This window comes from Equus quagga, chromosome 22 (genome assembly GCF_021613505.1).
Source record: "Equus quagga isolate Etosha38 chromosome 22, UCLA_HA_Equagga_1.0, whole genome shotgun sequence".
In the NCBI taxonomy this organism is placed as follows: Eukaryota; Metazoa; Chordata; class Mammalia; order Perissodactyla; family Equidae; genus Equus; species Equus quagga.
This window is the reverse complement of record NC_060288.1, coordinates 4022062-4038701: the sequence shown is the minus strand read 5'-3', so window position 1 is coordinate 4038701 and position 16640 is coordinate 4022062. Positions and strand designations below refer to the sequence as shown.

Genomic DNA, 16640 nt, shown 5'->3' with positions numbered 1-16640 from the left:
ATTTATTATAAACAAAGTTTTAAGAAAATTCCTGACACTATTAAGTGCTCAGGAAAATTTGATATTATTAATTTGCACAAAAAATAATGGAAAACATTATCACCAAAATATTAATGGTGAATGTCAGTGGATGTTAGAATTTTAATGACTTTTTTCATTCTTCTTGTTTGCTCTCAATCACTTGACTTTTTAACTGAGAATTCTTTTATTCTTAAAACAAAACTACTCTTTATGAATTAACATAGCATATTGGCAGAGAGGAAGTTGGATTTGTTATAGAGGATGACATGTTATAAGGGAATAAAGTTGTATTTATAATGGTCCTGGATAAAAGTCTCTTTGTGGGTCTACTGATAATTTTCCTGGTCTCAATGAACTACTCAATGAAACAGGGTAACAGGATTTTCAGATGGAGATGTTCACCAGGTGATTGGAAATGTAGTTGATAGCTATGGAGATAAGTCAGGCAGTAAAATCATCATAGAGAAGAGATTATCCAAGTCATCAAACAGGTGATATACACAAGGCAGACAGATCCATAGAAAGTCTCAAAGCTAAGAGTCTACAGAGCAAAAGGCTGAGCTCTGACTTTCAGGAGTTTTCTATCATAATGGTGTGGCCACAGATAAAAAGCTAAAGAAAAAGATAAAAGAACCTATACAAGATAGTAAGATTAAGATGTTCTTCTGACCCCATGTGAAAAGGGATTTTCAAGGAGGTGTGATCATTGTTGAATAGAAATAAAGATCAATGAAGACTGAGGATCAAGTTCAAATGTAGTTTCAGAAATATGAAAGGTGTTGAAGTCTGAAGCAGTTAAAAGGTAGAGATAAAAGTAAAACAGTAAAGTATTATTGTTTCTGCAGTTAAAGGCAGGATAGATTTAGTGAAGTAGCTGGATAAGCAGAGTCAATAAAAAGCTTTATCAAGCCATGCTTCTTAAAAATCAATCCTCAGAGATTTTTCCAAGACAGAGCATCTAAAAATTTCATGCCTGTTTTGACTCATCCATAAAAAAATTCAAGTACAAGAACGAAAATTCATAGGAGTAACCACACATTTTCTACTTCTCAATATTTTCTTGGTATTTTTGGCTTCCATATCGATATGACAGGACAATGTGACATTTTTTCTTGATTTTTTCCATTGGCCTGGTTTCAAACGTATCAGCCTCATGAACATTTCATTTTACAAGAGGTTAGCAACCATGGTCTCTTTGCTATATAATTTTGGTTTCAGTTTCCCTTATCTTTACTATAAACAGAGCATGTTCTTGTAACACTACATCATTAGAAATTTCATAATGTAATAGGAAAGAATAATGTGAGGACCATTCTAGAATGTAGTTAAAGCCATGTACTATTGACATTTATTTCAAGTACTGATAAACTGGATGACAAATCTGCATTGTCTTTTAATGTACTGAGCACTAACTGCTTCTATTTTCTCCTTTTGATCATCAACTGGAACGATATGGCTGTTGCTTCAGCTTTATTACTAAGATTGAACAATGCCTGGGAGTGATCAAAGACCTGCATACACCCTGAAAACCTTTACCAAATGCAGTCTTAGTTTGAATTTTAAAAGGAACATATTCAAGATACTGTATCTTTTCTTTCAACTATTAACATATTACAAAGTCTCCAAAGGTGAAGGACTGTTACCTCACCAGTCTTAGCGGGCGGATATAGTAGAGATGCAGGATCATCTTACTAAAAATGACTTACGAGGAATATGAAGTAGAAAGAACTATATCGTTGTGAACACAGATAAAAGACTGGGTAAGAAAAACAGGGAGGTGGAGAGGTGCTATCTTTCTAATTTGTTTATGTGCTCTCATTTTTTTCTACTTCAGAGTCAGTGTACCACAGGTTATATTCCAAGACTACTGAAACAGGACACTAATATGTTCATAGAATCCTGGAAGCTTAAAAGAAAGCTGATGACAGTAATAATTAAATAATAGTGTGGGACTTTAGCCTTGATCAAATTTATTATTTTAATTCACATATTTGAAAGTTCCCATGACATAAAAATGTTCCTTTCCAATCACCTATTTTTGTGGTTTTTATTTCAATCAAGTCCTTTCTCACTTTCTCTAGGGCACTGAACAAATAATGCTCCCAGTGGTAAAGATTTGATATGGAATATAAGTTTTCAGTTTCATCATATGATGAACAGTGAAGTGATGCTTTTATAATTGTACTATTTACCAAATTACAAACAGAGAAGGAAAGAAACTGAAAGTATTCCAAAAGTGGAAGTCATTTCTTAACTGACTACGTGATATTTTGTGGTTACTGGCTATGGCAGCCTCTGAAATAAATAGATGTTCTGAAACTGGTCAGACACTGAAGAGGACCAGAGGAGTGGGCTGCAAGAATGGCACATGATAAGGCATCTCCAGTGGAAAGTTCTTGGAAAATTGATGAAGAATACCACATAGATGAAGATGTGGGCTTTGCTCTGCCAAATCCACTGGTAAGAAAGAGCACTGAAATATGGGCAAAAATATTTTCTTATCATTACTTACCTGCACAAGTTAACTTCTATTGAACAAATGTTGTGAGGTAATTTCTACTGAACAAAGGGTAAAACAGTGCCTAAATTAGAGGCAGAGTTTTAATAAATGGGTCTCACTTAACTTTCTTAAAATTTTCTGCCTAGAAATTTAGTCTTAGATGCAATTCTTACTTATCTTACACAGATACAGAGAGTGATGAGATAAGGAAACTTTAGAAGTATTTTGGTTTAATCCAATTGCATTTTCAGAGGGCATTTGGAAAAAAACAAAGTAATAAATGATCCATGAGTTAAAGGAACTCCATTTCTCAGCTGATTTACCTTACATTGTACAAAGGATGTGTTCCTACTTTGATTTGGTTTTTTTGAGATGGCACATCAAGCAACTTAGTGTTGTCTTAACATTGTTTGTTGTTTACTAAGTATAAGATTCAAGAGAGAGTCTGAAGTGCCTTTTCTTTTTTACAAGTTTTGCCTACAAAGTGTAAGGCATGTAGAGTAAATGTTTACCTTAAAACCTATATTCTCCTCAGTTGTCTTCCAAAGAATGCCATGAAAACCATCTTATCATTAATATTTTAATTATCAAACATTCATATAGCATTTTTTTAAGATTAGCCCTGAGCTAACATCTGTTGCCAATCTTTTTTTTTCTTTTTTCTCCCCAAAGCCCCCCAGTATACAGTTGTATATTATAGTTGTAGGCCCTTCTAGTTATGCTATGTGGGACACCACCTCAGCGTGGCTCGATGAGCGGTGCTGTGTCCGTGCCCAGGATCCGAACCAGCAAAACCCAGGACTGCCAAAGCAGAGTGCACGAGCTTAACCACTCTGCCATGGGGCCAGCCCCTATATAGCATTTTTAAAGCAATTTACACATACTAACTTATTCCATCTTCACAACTCCTCTAAAAGTTATGTATATTATTAACCTCATTTTCCTGATGAGAAAAGTAAGCTTTGCAGAATTTAAGTAATTATCCAAACTCACACAGCTATCAATGGTAGAGATAGGATGTGAGCCTTAACAGTCTGGCTCCAGAGTCCATGATCTTAAAACCATTATGCTATGCTGCCCTTCTTAAGAGAAGAAGAGACCACAAGGCATTGATTTTTTTTCCACCCTTGGATTTAACAAGTTACATGAGATTAAAGGAGAGGATTTCTAGGAGCCAACTCATGTTGTGACAGTTCTGTACACCAGCGTATCTCTGTTTGTGGCTCAAACAATTAGCGTCCACACTCTAGAGAGCACCTTTAAATGCAATAAATATACTTTTAGTCAGAGATTTCAATCACACTGTACTTAGAAATAACATCCTGTAAATACCTTGTGTAATACAGGTAAGTCTAAAGCAAATTCCTCCCAATCTAATTTTCCTCTTCAAATTATTAAGCTAATTTAAGAAAATGAAGAATGTGTCTTAATTTTATTGCTAAAAGCATCTAGTTTACTTTATATTTGAAAATCAATAATATTCAGACTCGTTACCCTCCATACAAACACACAAAATTGCCAAGATTAAAGGGTTTCAAGCACGTACTTATCAATGATACAATAAAAAAAATAATCTTTTTCAGAAACTACAAAACTTCACATCAAATTTATTCTTTTTTTTCCTCCAAATAGTCTGTTCTCTTAAAAAATAAAACAATCGTGGTAATTATGGAGACTTCTAGACTGGATTCCATGGGTTAAAGCAAAACAAACTCTTCTTCAGCTACTTAAAAAATATCACTGCTATTTAAGATGCTTAGGAAGTTAGATTCAGCCTCCTGATACACACACACACACACACACATACACACACAAATAGGAGTTACTTTTATTTCTCCACTGAAGAGTCTGGAGATTATGAGCTCAAAAATGTCCATTTCATCTCTTTTAATCTATCAGCTTCCTATTCCAAAGGAAAATATTATGTCTTCTAATTCCATATAGATACAAAATGCATTGTCTAATCTAGCAGAAGTTGAATGGCCCACCGACTTGTTCATTAATTTATACCATTTAGCCATCCTCTGAACCAGAAGTATATTATTGATTGAATTTTACATTTGTTGAAAGTTCTGTCAAATAGGACACAAGTCATCACATATAACAAAAAAACTTTGTTGTTTGGTGAAAATTGCAGCAACCAAATATTTGAGTGTGCTGCACAGTGAAACACACACCAAAAAATATATATGTATTACTGAAAACATTAGAGCACAGCATTTGTGTGGTTAGGGAGAAAAATTCAGAGCGAACGAGAAAGGTGACTATCTCGTGAACATACAGCCTATATCTTTCATAGCTATCAAGCTGCCCTAACAGATTAAGACTGGCCAATCATCTGCAGCCCATCAAAATCTTTGAATTTTATGTTACATTTGTCCTCTTGTTTTATAGCTTACTTATAATGTTAACTTTGTTTTGATGCTTAAAATACACATGTTGGTTTGAGTTAATCTCTCGATTTGACTCCATCCCCATAGTTCAGTATTGATGAGCCTAAGGGCATGTCTGGCAGCAGCCTAATGAAGGAGGCATGGGGACAGGGCATATGGGGAGTTGTTCAGTGATCGGAATCTTACTTCCGGATATTGCCTAGGTCTTTTGTTCATATGTTTTCCTTCAAGATGAGATTGTAAATATGATGAGATTCAGGGAGACAGTTTTATTTGGATTTCATGTGCATTTACTGGGCAAAAAATAAGCCTATGGTACAAAGCAGGTAATCACTGTGCATATATACAGCATCTCCTACATGACCAGTACTGTGCCAGGTTCTGTAAGAAATAAAGAATTAAAGGCAGGATAAAATCCTTACCATTGGGTAGTGAGAGGTAAAAAGCAGCATGGACTTTTGAGAGTCGGAAACATTTGTGTTTGAATCATAATAAACTATATATAAAAAGTCACATGAATTGTCTGAGTCTTGCTTTCCTCATTTATGACATGGAGATAACAATCAATATTTTTGGTCATTATAATAATTAAATGAGAAATTATTGACTCAAGTGCCTAGTCTGCTACTGACATTTAATGTCTCATTTTTATTCTATTCAAAAAAAACGTAAAATTTAGCCAAGAAGGAAAAGAAATAGCCGATAATAAGTCACTTAACAACGTGAAAAGGTATAATCCATGGAAGTCATAATTGGGCATATGGGTAGTAGTCAGGAAGATTTTAGTGGAACCTTTAAGGTGACGTTTGAGCAAGAGGCAGATGAGAGCGCTTGAGGAGAGAGGAAGAGGAGGTGCACAGAGAAGTTCTTGAGGCCTGAATGCGCAGGTGACAGGGCATGGGCTGGTGTTACTTGGCAGGTAAGTGTGTGTCAGGGCAGCGTTGCACAGAACTGATTTAGAAGCAAAATCAACTACCAGTGGGAGGCAAAACTATTTTACAATAACTTGCACTGTAAATAAAAGTCCTACTTACTTTTTTCAAGGAGGAACTACCTCACCCTTATGATGACTGGATTTCCATTGCTAAAAATCTGCCAGAACTGATTGAGAAGGACCAGTTACGTGCAGAAGTTGAGAAGGTTGGAAAAAGAAGACATTTGTTTTCTATTATAGCTTCTTAACATTTTTAACTGGATTTTGAAGCTCTAATGTCACCCATAGAGACTGAATCAGTCTTTCCATTTATTCTCAGTTAAAGATGCTCAGCATTGATGACCTCCAAGGGCACAAGTCGCAGCGCCTGGCACATCTGGCCCTGGGGTATATCACCATGGCATATGTATGGAATAAAGGTGATGGAGATATCTGTAAGGTATGGAGATTTTCTAATATTTCTTGTGCTCCACGATAAGTTACATTCAACTTACATTAAACGTAAAAAAATTGAAAAGTATTATAACTGCATTTTGTGAAGCTTGGATAACAGGGGAAAAAAAGGAAAAGAAAACAATCATTCACTGACTTAGCGTGTCAACTGGTACCATTATTGGAGTTTTAGTCTTTTACTCATAGCAGAGTTGCTCCATCCTATGCATATACATAGACATACTGCTTCTTTCACTTAAATTACATTGTGAACATTTGTCAGTTACTACACAATCATTCTAGTCATGACTGGAAATCACTTTCTAATTTTTCATTGAGTTCCCTAACTTTATTTATTCAATCCTCTATTGATAAATACCTTACTTATTTTTCATATTTTAACATTATAAATGACACTACAATCAATATATTTGAATGTGAACCACTTTTTTCTATGAATTTTGGGAGATATGAACATTTTATGGCTCTTCTTAGTTAATGCTAAAGTGCTATCTTACATCTGCCAACATAGAAAGATATATTAGTTTCACTCTACTCTTATCAACAGTAGGTAACTTTAGATTTAAAATAATATCATCTTGAATTTATCAGGCACCCCTAATCACATGAAACCAATACAGACTGTAATACTCATCCTTTAAACTACAAACAAAGAGATTCCAGAAGCACTTTCTGCCACTTAGTGAAAGTTTTTTTTTTCTTTTTTGACAAAAGTAATTATTTTATCTTGTTTTTGTTTGCATGCCCTGTTTAAAGATAAGACAACACATAAGGTCCACCTATGTGATGAGTCATCCCCTAATATAAAGAAGAGGAAGAAGTTGCTTTGCATAATCATGAGAGCAACTTATACTTCCTTATAATTGTCAAACTGTCATGTCTAGATTCTTTGATGATACCAAAAAGTTTAAGATTAGTTCTAGTCTTACAACCTACCTTAAAATTTAGCTAAGCACACAGTCTGTCTACACTTGCTAGAATCTGAGTTTAGCTAAATGCATGGGCATTGCATACAAAAAGAGCACCCATAATGAAGGGCAGCATATGATAGGTGCAGAAGAATGAGAGTCCAGAGGAACTAATTAGTAGTTGACATGATCATGAAATGCTTCAAGGAAGAAGTACAACTTTCATTACTTCTTGAGAGACTGGGAGAGCTTATCCAAGCAGAAGAGGAGAAGAAAAGAAAGAAAGAGAGGACTAACAAAAAATGTGGAGACCAGAATGTACATGACATAATCAAAAGATACTGAATTTACCAGACTGGAAATAAGAAGTAAAAAAGAAAACATGAAAATGTGTTTTTTAAATTGTATCCAGTTTTTGTATACCACGTCTTTCTGAAAAGGACCTTAGAAGATGGCAATAGGGTGGTGAACATGATGTAATATACACAGAAATTGAAATATAATGATGTGCACCCAAAATTTATATACTTTTGTCAACCAATGTTACCACAATAAAAAAAAAAAGAAGATAGTAATAAAAAAAAACTATGTAGGGCCAGCCCCAGTGGCCTAGTGGTTAAGTTCGCTGTGCTCTGCTTCGGCAGCCCAGGTTTGGTACCCAGGCATGGACCTACAGCACTTGTCAGTGGCCATGCTCTGGTGGTGGCTCACATACAAAATAGAGGAAGATTGGCAACAGATGTTAGCTCAGGGCAAATCTTCCTCAGCAAAAAAAAATAGATATATAAAAAGATAAAAATATTTAAGTGAGGAAATTGTTGAAAAGAGAAAATAAATGGGTAAAAAATAAGATACATCAATATAAGGCACATTTTGTTTGAGAATGGACAAGAAATTAGCATCTGAGTTTCTTAGCATCTTCATGAAGGTCATTAATACATTAAGATGTGTTTGAACATTTCCTTTCTTTTTCCTGAGTCATTTCAAGTTAATTATTCAATTCAACTTCTTCCCTTTTTGCTTCCCTTTGATCTCTTCTCTAAATCAGAGAGGGGCAAGATTTGTTTCCTTTTGAAACATGTGCAAATCATTTGCCAGTCAAAATGTCTGAATTCCCAGAAGCACAAGCTCTGCAACGGGAAGCACACATCCAGGTGTTTAATACTTAGAGTCAATGATTCTATTGTAACACTGTGTTCTCTTGCCTAAACCATATCTACAAGTATTAAGCTAATCTGAAGCCACTTGGGTTGTGGACCCCCTGACTTTCAAAGAACTGTGGAATGGGCCACATAGTCACACAGAAGTCCCACCACCCACCATGCCAGGTGGGCCACGCATCCCTGTCCTTTGCCTGGTTAGACAGACAAATTCGAACCATAGGCCGCTGATGACAAGGATATCCTTAATTATTACACGAGACCATCCAAATATAAAAACCAAATTATAGTTAGATGAAGTCAGGCAGATATAGAATAAAATGTCAGCTTTATGACTAGTAGAGCATTTGGAGAACATGGCTTGAGTATGTGGCAAAAATAGGCCTGCTGAGTGTGCCTACCCATCAGGATTGACCCTTGGAAGTAGGAGCCTTTTGCTATATGGCCAAACACAGAGCAAAATTCTATGAATAACAGGCTCAGGAAAAGAAGAGTTGAGGAGAAAAGAGGGCTGAGCTGTAGTTTCACTCCTAAACGCAACAATTAGGTGAGACTTTAATCCTCCTTCAGGAAGTGTGAGTGAAACAGCTGAGATAAACCAAAAGTTTCAGTCCAATTTATATATTCTGCATGGAACTATAAAGCAAGGGTAAAGGAGATTCCTCGTTCCGACACAGGTAAGCCTTCAAAGCCAAGCACCAATGTCACTCTTCCGTGAGGTTTTATAAAAAATCATCCAGGAGAGAGTTTCTGTCAGCTCTGTGCTCCAAGAGCAGCAATCTGTTTACACTGCTAGTATGTATCACATCCAAAAGTTATAATTACAAATTACTTTGAGCTTCTATGAGACAATTGCTTTTATCTTTGCATTGCTGGTGGATAATGAGTACCTTGCATAGAGGAGTTGCCTAACAAATATTCATGGGACGAATGGATGAATGAATGACTGGGAATAACTCACAGGCCATTAGACAGTCAAGGATACAGCCTTTCTTCCTCCTGTCCTCTACCTCTTTTTGCTCTCTATAATCAGATTATGTCCACATCAACACAAATCCAAAATGTAAACATTTAACAATTACCGGAATTAAGTTATGAAATGGAGGAAGAGAAAATTATGTTTGTTTGGTTTCAGGATGCCATTCTATATAGAACAGCTAATGGTTGGCACTCAGGATGCAGTAGAAAAGGTAAAACACTTTAAGGGCTAATACTAAATACTGTGTTTTAATTAGGTCCTGCCAAGCAATATTGCTATTCCTTACTGCAGACTCTCTGAGAAGCTGGGACTGCCTCCTATTCTGGTTTATGCAGACTGTGTCTTGGCCAACTGGAAGAAAAAGGATCCCAGCGGGTAGGTACACTGATTATCATAGGAATGAAGGAGTGCATGCTGTGAGACTCATCAGGGTGTTAGCCACTGGGTTAATTTTTGGCAGCACATCTTCCTTCGCTGTTTTGGGCGTGTGTTTTCCTTGACTGGTGTATCTGTAACTACGAATGTATTCTACATATATGAAAGAGAAGTGTATAATTAACATACGATGAAATGCACCAATCTTAAGTGTTCAGTTTGATGAATTTGACTGTTATATACACATGTGTAATCCTAAACAAGATACGGAATATTTCTGTCGCCTCAGAAAATTCCTTTGTGGCTCTTTTCATTCCATTTCCTACCCCCAGATAAATAATTCTGATTTGCCATATCAAAAATTAGTTTTTTCTGTTATTGGATTTCATCTCAATGAAACCATAGAGTATGCACTCTTTTGTGTCTGTCTGCCCTTGATTAACATGTTTTTGAGATTCTACAAATTTAATTTGTAACTATCCAGTTGCATTTAAGAGTCAACACATCTTCAGCAGCACTAACCACTTAGTGATAAGATCTGCTACAATAAGGGGAAAAGAGAACTGTGTGCCCCAGGGCTCTGGGCATTTATCTGCAGAGGAGTATCCTAGACACGAGGATACCACAAAAGGAAAGGATTTGATCTATAAAAGTTTCTTTTTAGTTACAACTAGTTTCAACTATTCATGTGTTTGTTCCTTGCATATTTAATTTTTTATTTCACTTATAAAGTCCTAAGTTAAGGGTTTGTAATGCTTACTTAAGAAATATAAAAAACATACGCTTTTCTTTTTTTATCTGATTATGTCTTACCTTTGTTAGGTCAGTAGTAGTAAATCTAATAACAATAACTCAAAACCATTTGATTTTTAAATTGATTTTCTTTCTCTCTTCCAACTGGTCCATTGCTTCATGTCTGCTTTCATAAGGCCCATGACTTATGAGTAAGTATTTGATTCTCATTTTAGTCTAAGAATTGCTTGTTATCCAAAGTAAATGTAGGTTTATCATATTCTCCAAATGCATTTTTTAAAATACCAATTAAACTCAGGGAAAAAGTAATTAAAATAACTGTTTAAAGAGCAAATAATACCAGCACTTAATTGTATCTACGACTGTGATATGACTGTGTCTGCTTGATATTATAGCTATAGATACATGCAAAAATAGGACTTGCACATATACAAATGTAATTAATACATATAAATACAAAAGCACACACACTTGTGTATTTATGACTTAATGGCCTCAGCGGCCAGAAACATAAACCTGTTCTTTTTGACCCAATCCTTCCTATTTTTGATCTATGTGCCAAGCAGAAGCTAAGAGTTAAGGACACAAAGGTAAATATCATAGGTATAAGCCTGCCCTGGTGAAGCTGGACTAATGTGGAGGAAAGGAGACATACGGAAATTATGTAAATTGCTATATGATTAAGAGAAACTGGTAAGAAGATAAAGTACTGGGAGCTCTAATCAAACAAAGAGATGAAGGAGGAACCCCTGCAGCACGTTGTTTGAGCTGAGCCCTGAAGAGTGAGTAGGAGTTAACTAGAAGGAGGGGAAGATGGGAGTGTTCATAATGGAGGAAACAGCAAGAGTGAGTGCCTTGAAGTGACAAAAATCTTGGAGTATTATCAGAAGTGAAGGAAGGCTAGTGTTGCTACTACATGAAGAATGATGAAAGTACATGGGAAAGGGATAAAGAAATAAATTTTGAAAAAAGATTATATAGGACTTCTGGCTATGACATGGGATTTAAACAGTGTCTTTAAAAAAATGGAAAGCTACGGAAGGTTTTTAAATGGGAGGATGATATCATCAGTCCCATTTTACAGATGAGAACACTGAAGCAAAAACAGATGACATATCTTGCTCAAGGTCACACAGCAAGCAAGCTGCAGAAATGGTCTGCCTTCAGAAACCATAAATTTAACCAGCACAAAACTCATAGCTACACAGATACTGAAGCCATGTTTGCACCAATGCAAAACTTCAATAAGAAAGAAAATAGGATCTAATCAGTTATTTGAATTCCCCAGTCAATCCCTTTGCATGGCAGAGAAACTGAATCAGGTTCCCAGATAAAAATGCGGATATGAATATATTTATTTAAGCAAAAAGACTACTTCTGAAAATTATACCTTAAAGCAAATATCTCTATCAGCATTGAGCATATATATGTGTATATATATATATACATATATATGTATATAGGTTCTAGAATGGAATTTCAAGTCCCAGCTTAATCTACTATTAAAATCTACTATGAATCATATGATCTTAGACAAAGGACCTGACATTGATATCCCCAGCTGTGAAATGGAGATAGTAAAACCTGCCATAATGATCTCACAAGATTATTTTGAAAATAAAATAGAATAAATGAAAAATACTTGAAAACTATAAAGTCGTCAATAAATATACCAAGATTTTTGCTAAATTCTTGACTTCTTTGATTTCTTTAGGAACATGGACATTCTGTTCTCATTTCCTGGTGGGGACTGTGGTAAAGGATTCTTCCTGATTTCTTTACTGGTGGAACTAGCAGCTGCTTCTGCAATCAAAGTATGTCCATCTCCACTGGAAACTTTGTATCTTGATTCACACAAACAGAGCAATCACTTAGTAACTGAGCTCTATGACTCGAGAAGTAACTTTATCCTAACTAAATACAGCGTTTGACTATTTAATTGGAGGTAAAGGATCATCCGATAGACATAAATATTTTATTTATTTTTGTGTATCACCTAAAATATAAAATGTAGGAGCCAGAATATTAAATAAATAAATCAATCAAACTAGAAACCCCAATAAGAGAGAAATATTTTGAATGCAATTTGGCATTGTAACTATATCACATAGTGACATAAATTCAGTGGTTTTGACTATTAGAAATAGAAATATATAAAACTATATAAACATTTCTAAATGATAAATGAATAAAGACAAATCCAGGCCTAATTGAAAATAAGGAAATTAGTCAAACAATTGGAGGGTACTCAGCCCAAGAAAGAAATGGAAATCTCAAACTTAATTTAGGGATTAAGATTTAGGAGAATTTTATTTTATGTCAATGTTTAGTGCTAGGAAATCTTAAGTGTTCGCCTTCTTTTTTTTTTTAAGGAAATTCCGATTATATTCAAAGCAGTACAACATCAGGACCGGGACACTTTGCAAAAGGCACTGATTGATATAACTTCTTGTCTACGCAACGCCCTTGAAGTGTTTCACCAAATTCATGGCAAGTATTGTATGCCATACAACATTCTGGGCCAGCAGTCAAAAGTTTCTGATTATCTGAGATGTAAGAGTTGTTGAAAAAAAATGGAAGCAAAAACAACCCTCACTTAGTAGTGTGTTTTCACTTTGTCTACTTTATCTCACTAAATCATTATACGTTCCATGTGGTAGCTTTTATTATGTCCATTTTATAGATAAGGGAATCTAAATTCAGAGAGATAAGATAAATGGCCTAAGTACACAGGTAGTAACTAATGAAGCCAGAATTCCAAGGTAGGTCTATTTAACTCTAAGGAACATCCGTGCCTCCCATTAAACACGATAGGGAAACTTGCCAAAGGTACAGGCTGTTTTAAGTTCTGAAAAACTTAGCTTCTGTTTGATAGGAGCTCTCTATGAATTATGCTTTTTAGAAGTTAACTAAGATACAACAGAGAAAAGCCATTGAGCTCAAAGGTTGTTGCAAAACTAATAGCTAAAATACAAGAATAACCAAAAAAGTACATAAACAGGATTTGCAAAAGGAAATATGCCCTAGTGGGCTGTACATCACTGGGCTTTGAGTTGCTTGGCAAGAAGATTGACCTTCAAATCAAAGACATTAGCAAACTTTGGAGAAGGAAACCCAGGGATGTGGTCCATGGGGCTCCTGGTGTTTTTATTCCTGTTTTTCTTTTGTTTAGGTTTGTTTCTTTATGTGAGTAGTTTATCTGTTATATCACTAAGCACATGAAGTAGCCTTAAAGAAATGTTGACAGTTTAATTGGTCTCGTGAGGATGCTTGGTTGGTGGGCCCATGCTGTTTGACACAAGCTGTGTGTTAGCCCTGTGGTAGATCCCATTCAGCCATTCACTGGACACAGGAGATGAGCAGGGCTCGCCTGGGAGAGGGCACAGACTGACCTCATGCCTTTGCTGCAGCCTATGCTGAAATCCACTATCAGTGGTTTACAATATCTTGATTTTCACCAATATCTCTGATGCTGCTTAATTAAACACATCCCATCTTTTTACAGACTACGTGGACCCAAAAGAATTTTTTGGTATTCTTCGCATATACTTGTCTGGGTATGTAGACTTAAGCTTGAATTTGTTTTCTCTTAAACAATTAACCCAAAGGACACATCAAATTCCCACTCATGGTCCCCACTCTCCATTGGGTTTAGGAAATAATTTACATCCTAAAATACATATTGTAGAGAAAGAATAGACTCTGTTATTACTTGGCCAGGCATGCTCTGGATTATGGAGAGAAAAGCTAGTCATTTAAAGAGAGTGGACTGAGCTTTGCCAGAGCAAAGGTAAATTCCTTTCACAGAATACATATGCCAAATTTGCTCAAAATCATTTTATTTATTATTCTCATGCATGAGCATGAGTGGAAGGGGAAGTCTGGAAGAAGAAAAATGAAATCTATCTCACATCACCTTCAATTCATCCTCCATTACAAGATTTAAATGTGAAAATTTGCCAATTAATTCAAATAAATGTTATTCTTTCCTTCCTGGCCTAGCTGGAAAGGCAACCCCCAGCTGTCAGAAGGTCTGCTGTATGAAGGCGTCTGGGACACCCCAAAGAAGTTCGCTGGGGGCAGTGCAGCCCAAAGCAGCATCTTTCAGTGCTTCGATGTTCTGCTGGGGGTCAAGCAGAGTGCTGGTGAAAGTGAGTAGAAAATGGCAACTAATAATCATATCTTATGTTAACAAAATAGTATTTTAGTATCTAAAAATTACCTTCCCATCAGCATCTCATCTGAGTTTACCAATGCTTTTAGGAGAATCAATACAATAGAAACTTTATTGCCATCGTCTCATTTTACAGATGAAGAAGAAGAAACTTGCAGAGGATTAGTGACTGGCTCCCTGTTAACCTTGTAGAAAGCAGTGAAGCCAGAACTCAAACCCAAGTTCATCACCCTTTTGATCTTAACATTTGAACATGTATATGAGGTCTGATTGGCTGTGGTGAAGCTAATCTCACATGTTCTGAAAATGTATGATCAGATTCAGAAAGAGAAAGTCACCTGCAAATGAGACTGACTATGAGTTGAAGCTGAGGAGGTGGAGACCTCAGCGACAAAGAGAGGCTTGGCACTGCCCTTGCCTCCATCCTGCTTCCCCAGCAGCCCAGGGGCAATGTCTGCACCAACATTTAAAGATGAGCCACATTCACTATATTCCTTCTAGGGGCTTAGATGGCACAGAGGAAGAAGCTCCAGGAAGAACTTCTTTCTGTCTTTCTGTTTTCCTAAACATGTATTTAATAGTCAAAGGGAAAAGCATTGGGCTGGGTGGAAATAGGCTTTTTTCTTAGTTCATTGAATTATTTACAAATGATCCCTTAAACTCTCTTGGACTCAGTGTTGTAACCTGTCAAGTATAGATTATATATATATATCCTGTCTATATCACTGGCTTTTTAGAAGGATCAAATACAGTAGGAAAGTGAGAAAGGAAGTACGAACAAAAATATTTATTATAAAAGAAAGAGTTTAGCTTGTGTGGTTATCAGAATTAAGCATATTTTACAGCAATTACCCATTACTAGTAGCAAGACTAATAGCCTTCTAATAGGATGGTGGTAAACTCCTTCCTGCTTCATGCTACAATGTTGGCCTGTGATCCCCCACCAGCTCTGACCTCACTCTGCCCTTCTCCCCTGGATTGGGGAATGCTTTGGCCTCCCTGCTAACTCATCCTTCTCTTGTACCTTCAGAATCTGCTGCTGAATTCCTCCAGGAAATGAGAACATATATGCCACCAGCTCACCAAAACTTTCTTCGCTCATTAGAGTCAGGCCCCTCAGTCCGTGAGTTTGTCCTTTCAGAAGGTAATGATAGCCTGCAGGCAGCTTATAATGACTGTGTGAAAGCTATGGTCTCCCTGAGAAGCTACCATTTGCAAATAGTTACTAAGTACATTGTGATTCCTGCACACCAGCAGTCCATGAAAAACCAAACACCTGAAGAGCTATCAGAAAAGGAAAATAAAGGAACTGGAGGCACTGATGTCATGCAATTCCTAAAGTCTGTAAGAAGAACAACTGAGATCGCCTTATTGAAGGAAGAATAATGAAACCTAGGCATGGGTACATTTTGTCAAGACAAAGATGTCTGTGTATATTAATGTGACTGCTCATTATATCAGGCCCATGAATTATTAATATGCAACTTCTTAACAGTACATTATAAAAGATTTCAAAATAATTTTTTCTGATATATGTGCATTGCTTGTATGAAAACAATAAAAAGCAATTATATTAGAAGTGTTATAGTCTATATTCTATAGAATGTAATGATGAAAGTCAATAAAAATTGATATAATAAAATGTTTAAAAATTTCTTTATTCATAATTATTACATATTGCTCCAGATGAGACCCACTTCACACTGCTACCCTTCAAGCCTGGCTAATAGATTCCTGTACTTTCCCTATAGTAAAATCACACTTTTTCACAATTATTTGTTTACTTGTCTGTATTTTTGTTACATAATAAGCTTCGTGATGCCAGGGACACTCTGTATTGTTTACCCCACCCATGCATCCCCAGTTCTTAATAGATACTTAGCAAGTATCTGTTGAATTATATAAAAGATTAGTGAACTTATGAATAAATTAATCTGGGCCAGCAAGAAGAGGTCACCTTTGAAATACAGGTTCTCCTGGGAAGTCAGGG

The 16640-nt window shown here is 36.0% G+C and overlaps 1 protein-coding gene across 1 annotated transcript; it reads left to right on the top strand.

Moving 5' to 3' along the window:
* Nucleotides 1–2273: 2273 nt before the first annotated feature.
* IDO1 (indoleamine 2,3-dioxygenase 1) lies at nt 2274–16286 on the top strand. The gene is made up of 10 exons (XM_046648648.1): nt 2274–2481; nt 5959–6054; nt 6168–6287; nt 9605–9723; nt 10653–10667; nt 12191–12290; nt 12849–12966; nt 13982–14033; nt 14479–14627; nt 15681–16286. The coding sequence occupies exons 1-10, from the start codon at nt 2383–2385 to the stop codon at nt 16034–16036; spliced, it is 1224 nt and encodes a 407-aa protein (XP_046504604.1). The 5' UTR covers nt 2274–2382; the 3' UTR covers nt 16037–16286.
* The last annotated feature ends 354 nt before the right edge of the window (nt 16287–16640 follow it).

Excerpts from the sequence above, each read along its gene's own strand:
- IDO1 (XM_046648648.1), top strand. The coding sequence starts at position 2,383 with ATGGCACATGATAAGGCATCTCCAGTGGAAAGTTCTTGGAAAATTGAT. Across the intron at positions 2,482-5,958 it reads TTGCTCTGCCAAATCCACTG|GAGGAACTACCTCACCCTTA; the intron begins GTAAGAAAGAGC and ends ACTTTTTTCAAG. Across the intron at positions 14,034-14,478 it reads CTTCGCATATACTTGTCTGG|CTGGAAAGGCAACCCCCAGC; the intron begins GTATGTAGACTT and ends TTCCTGGCCTAG.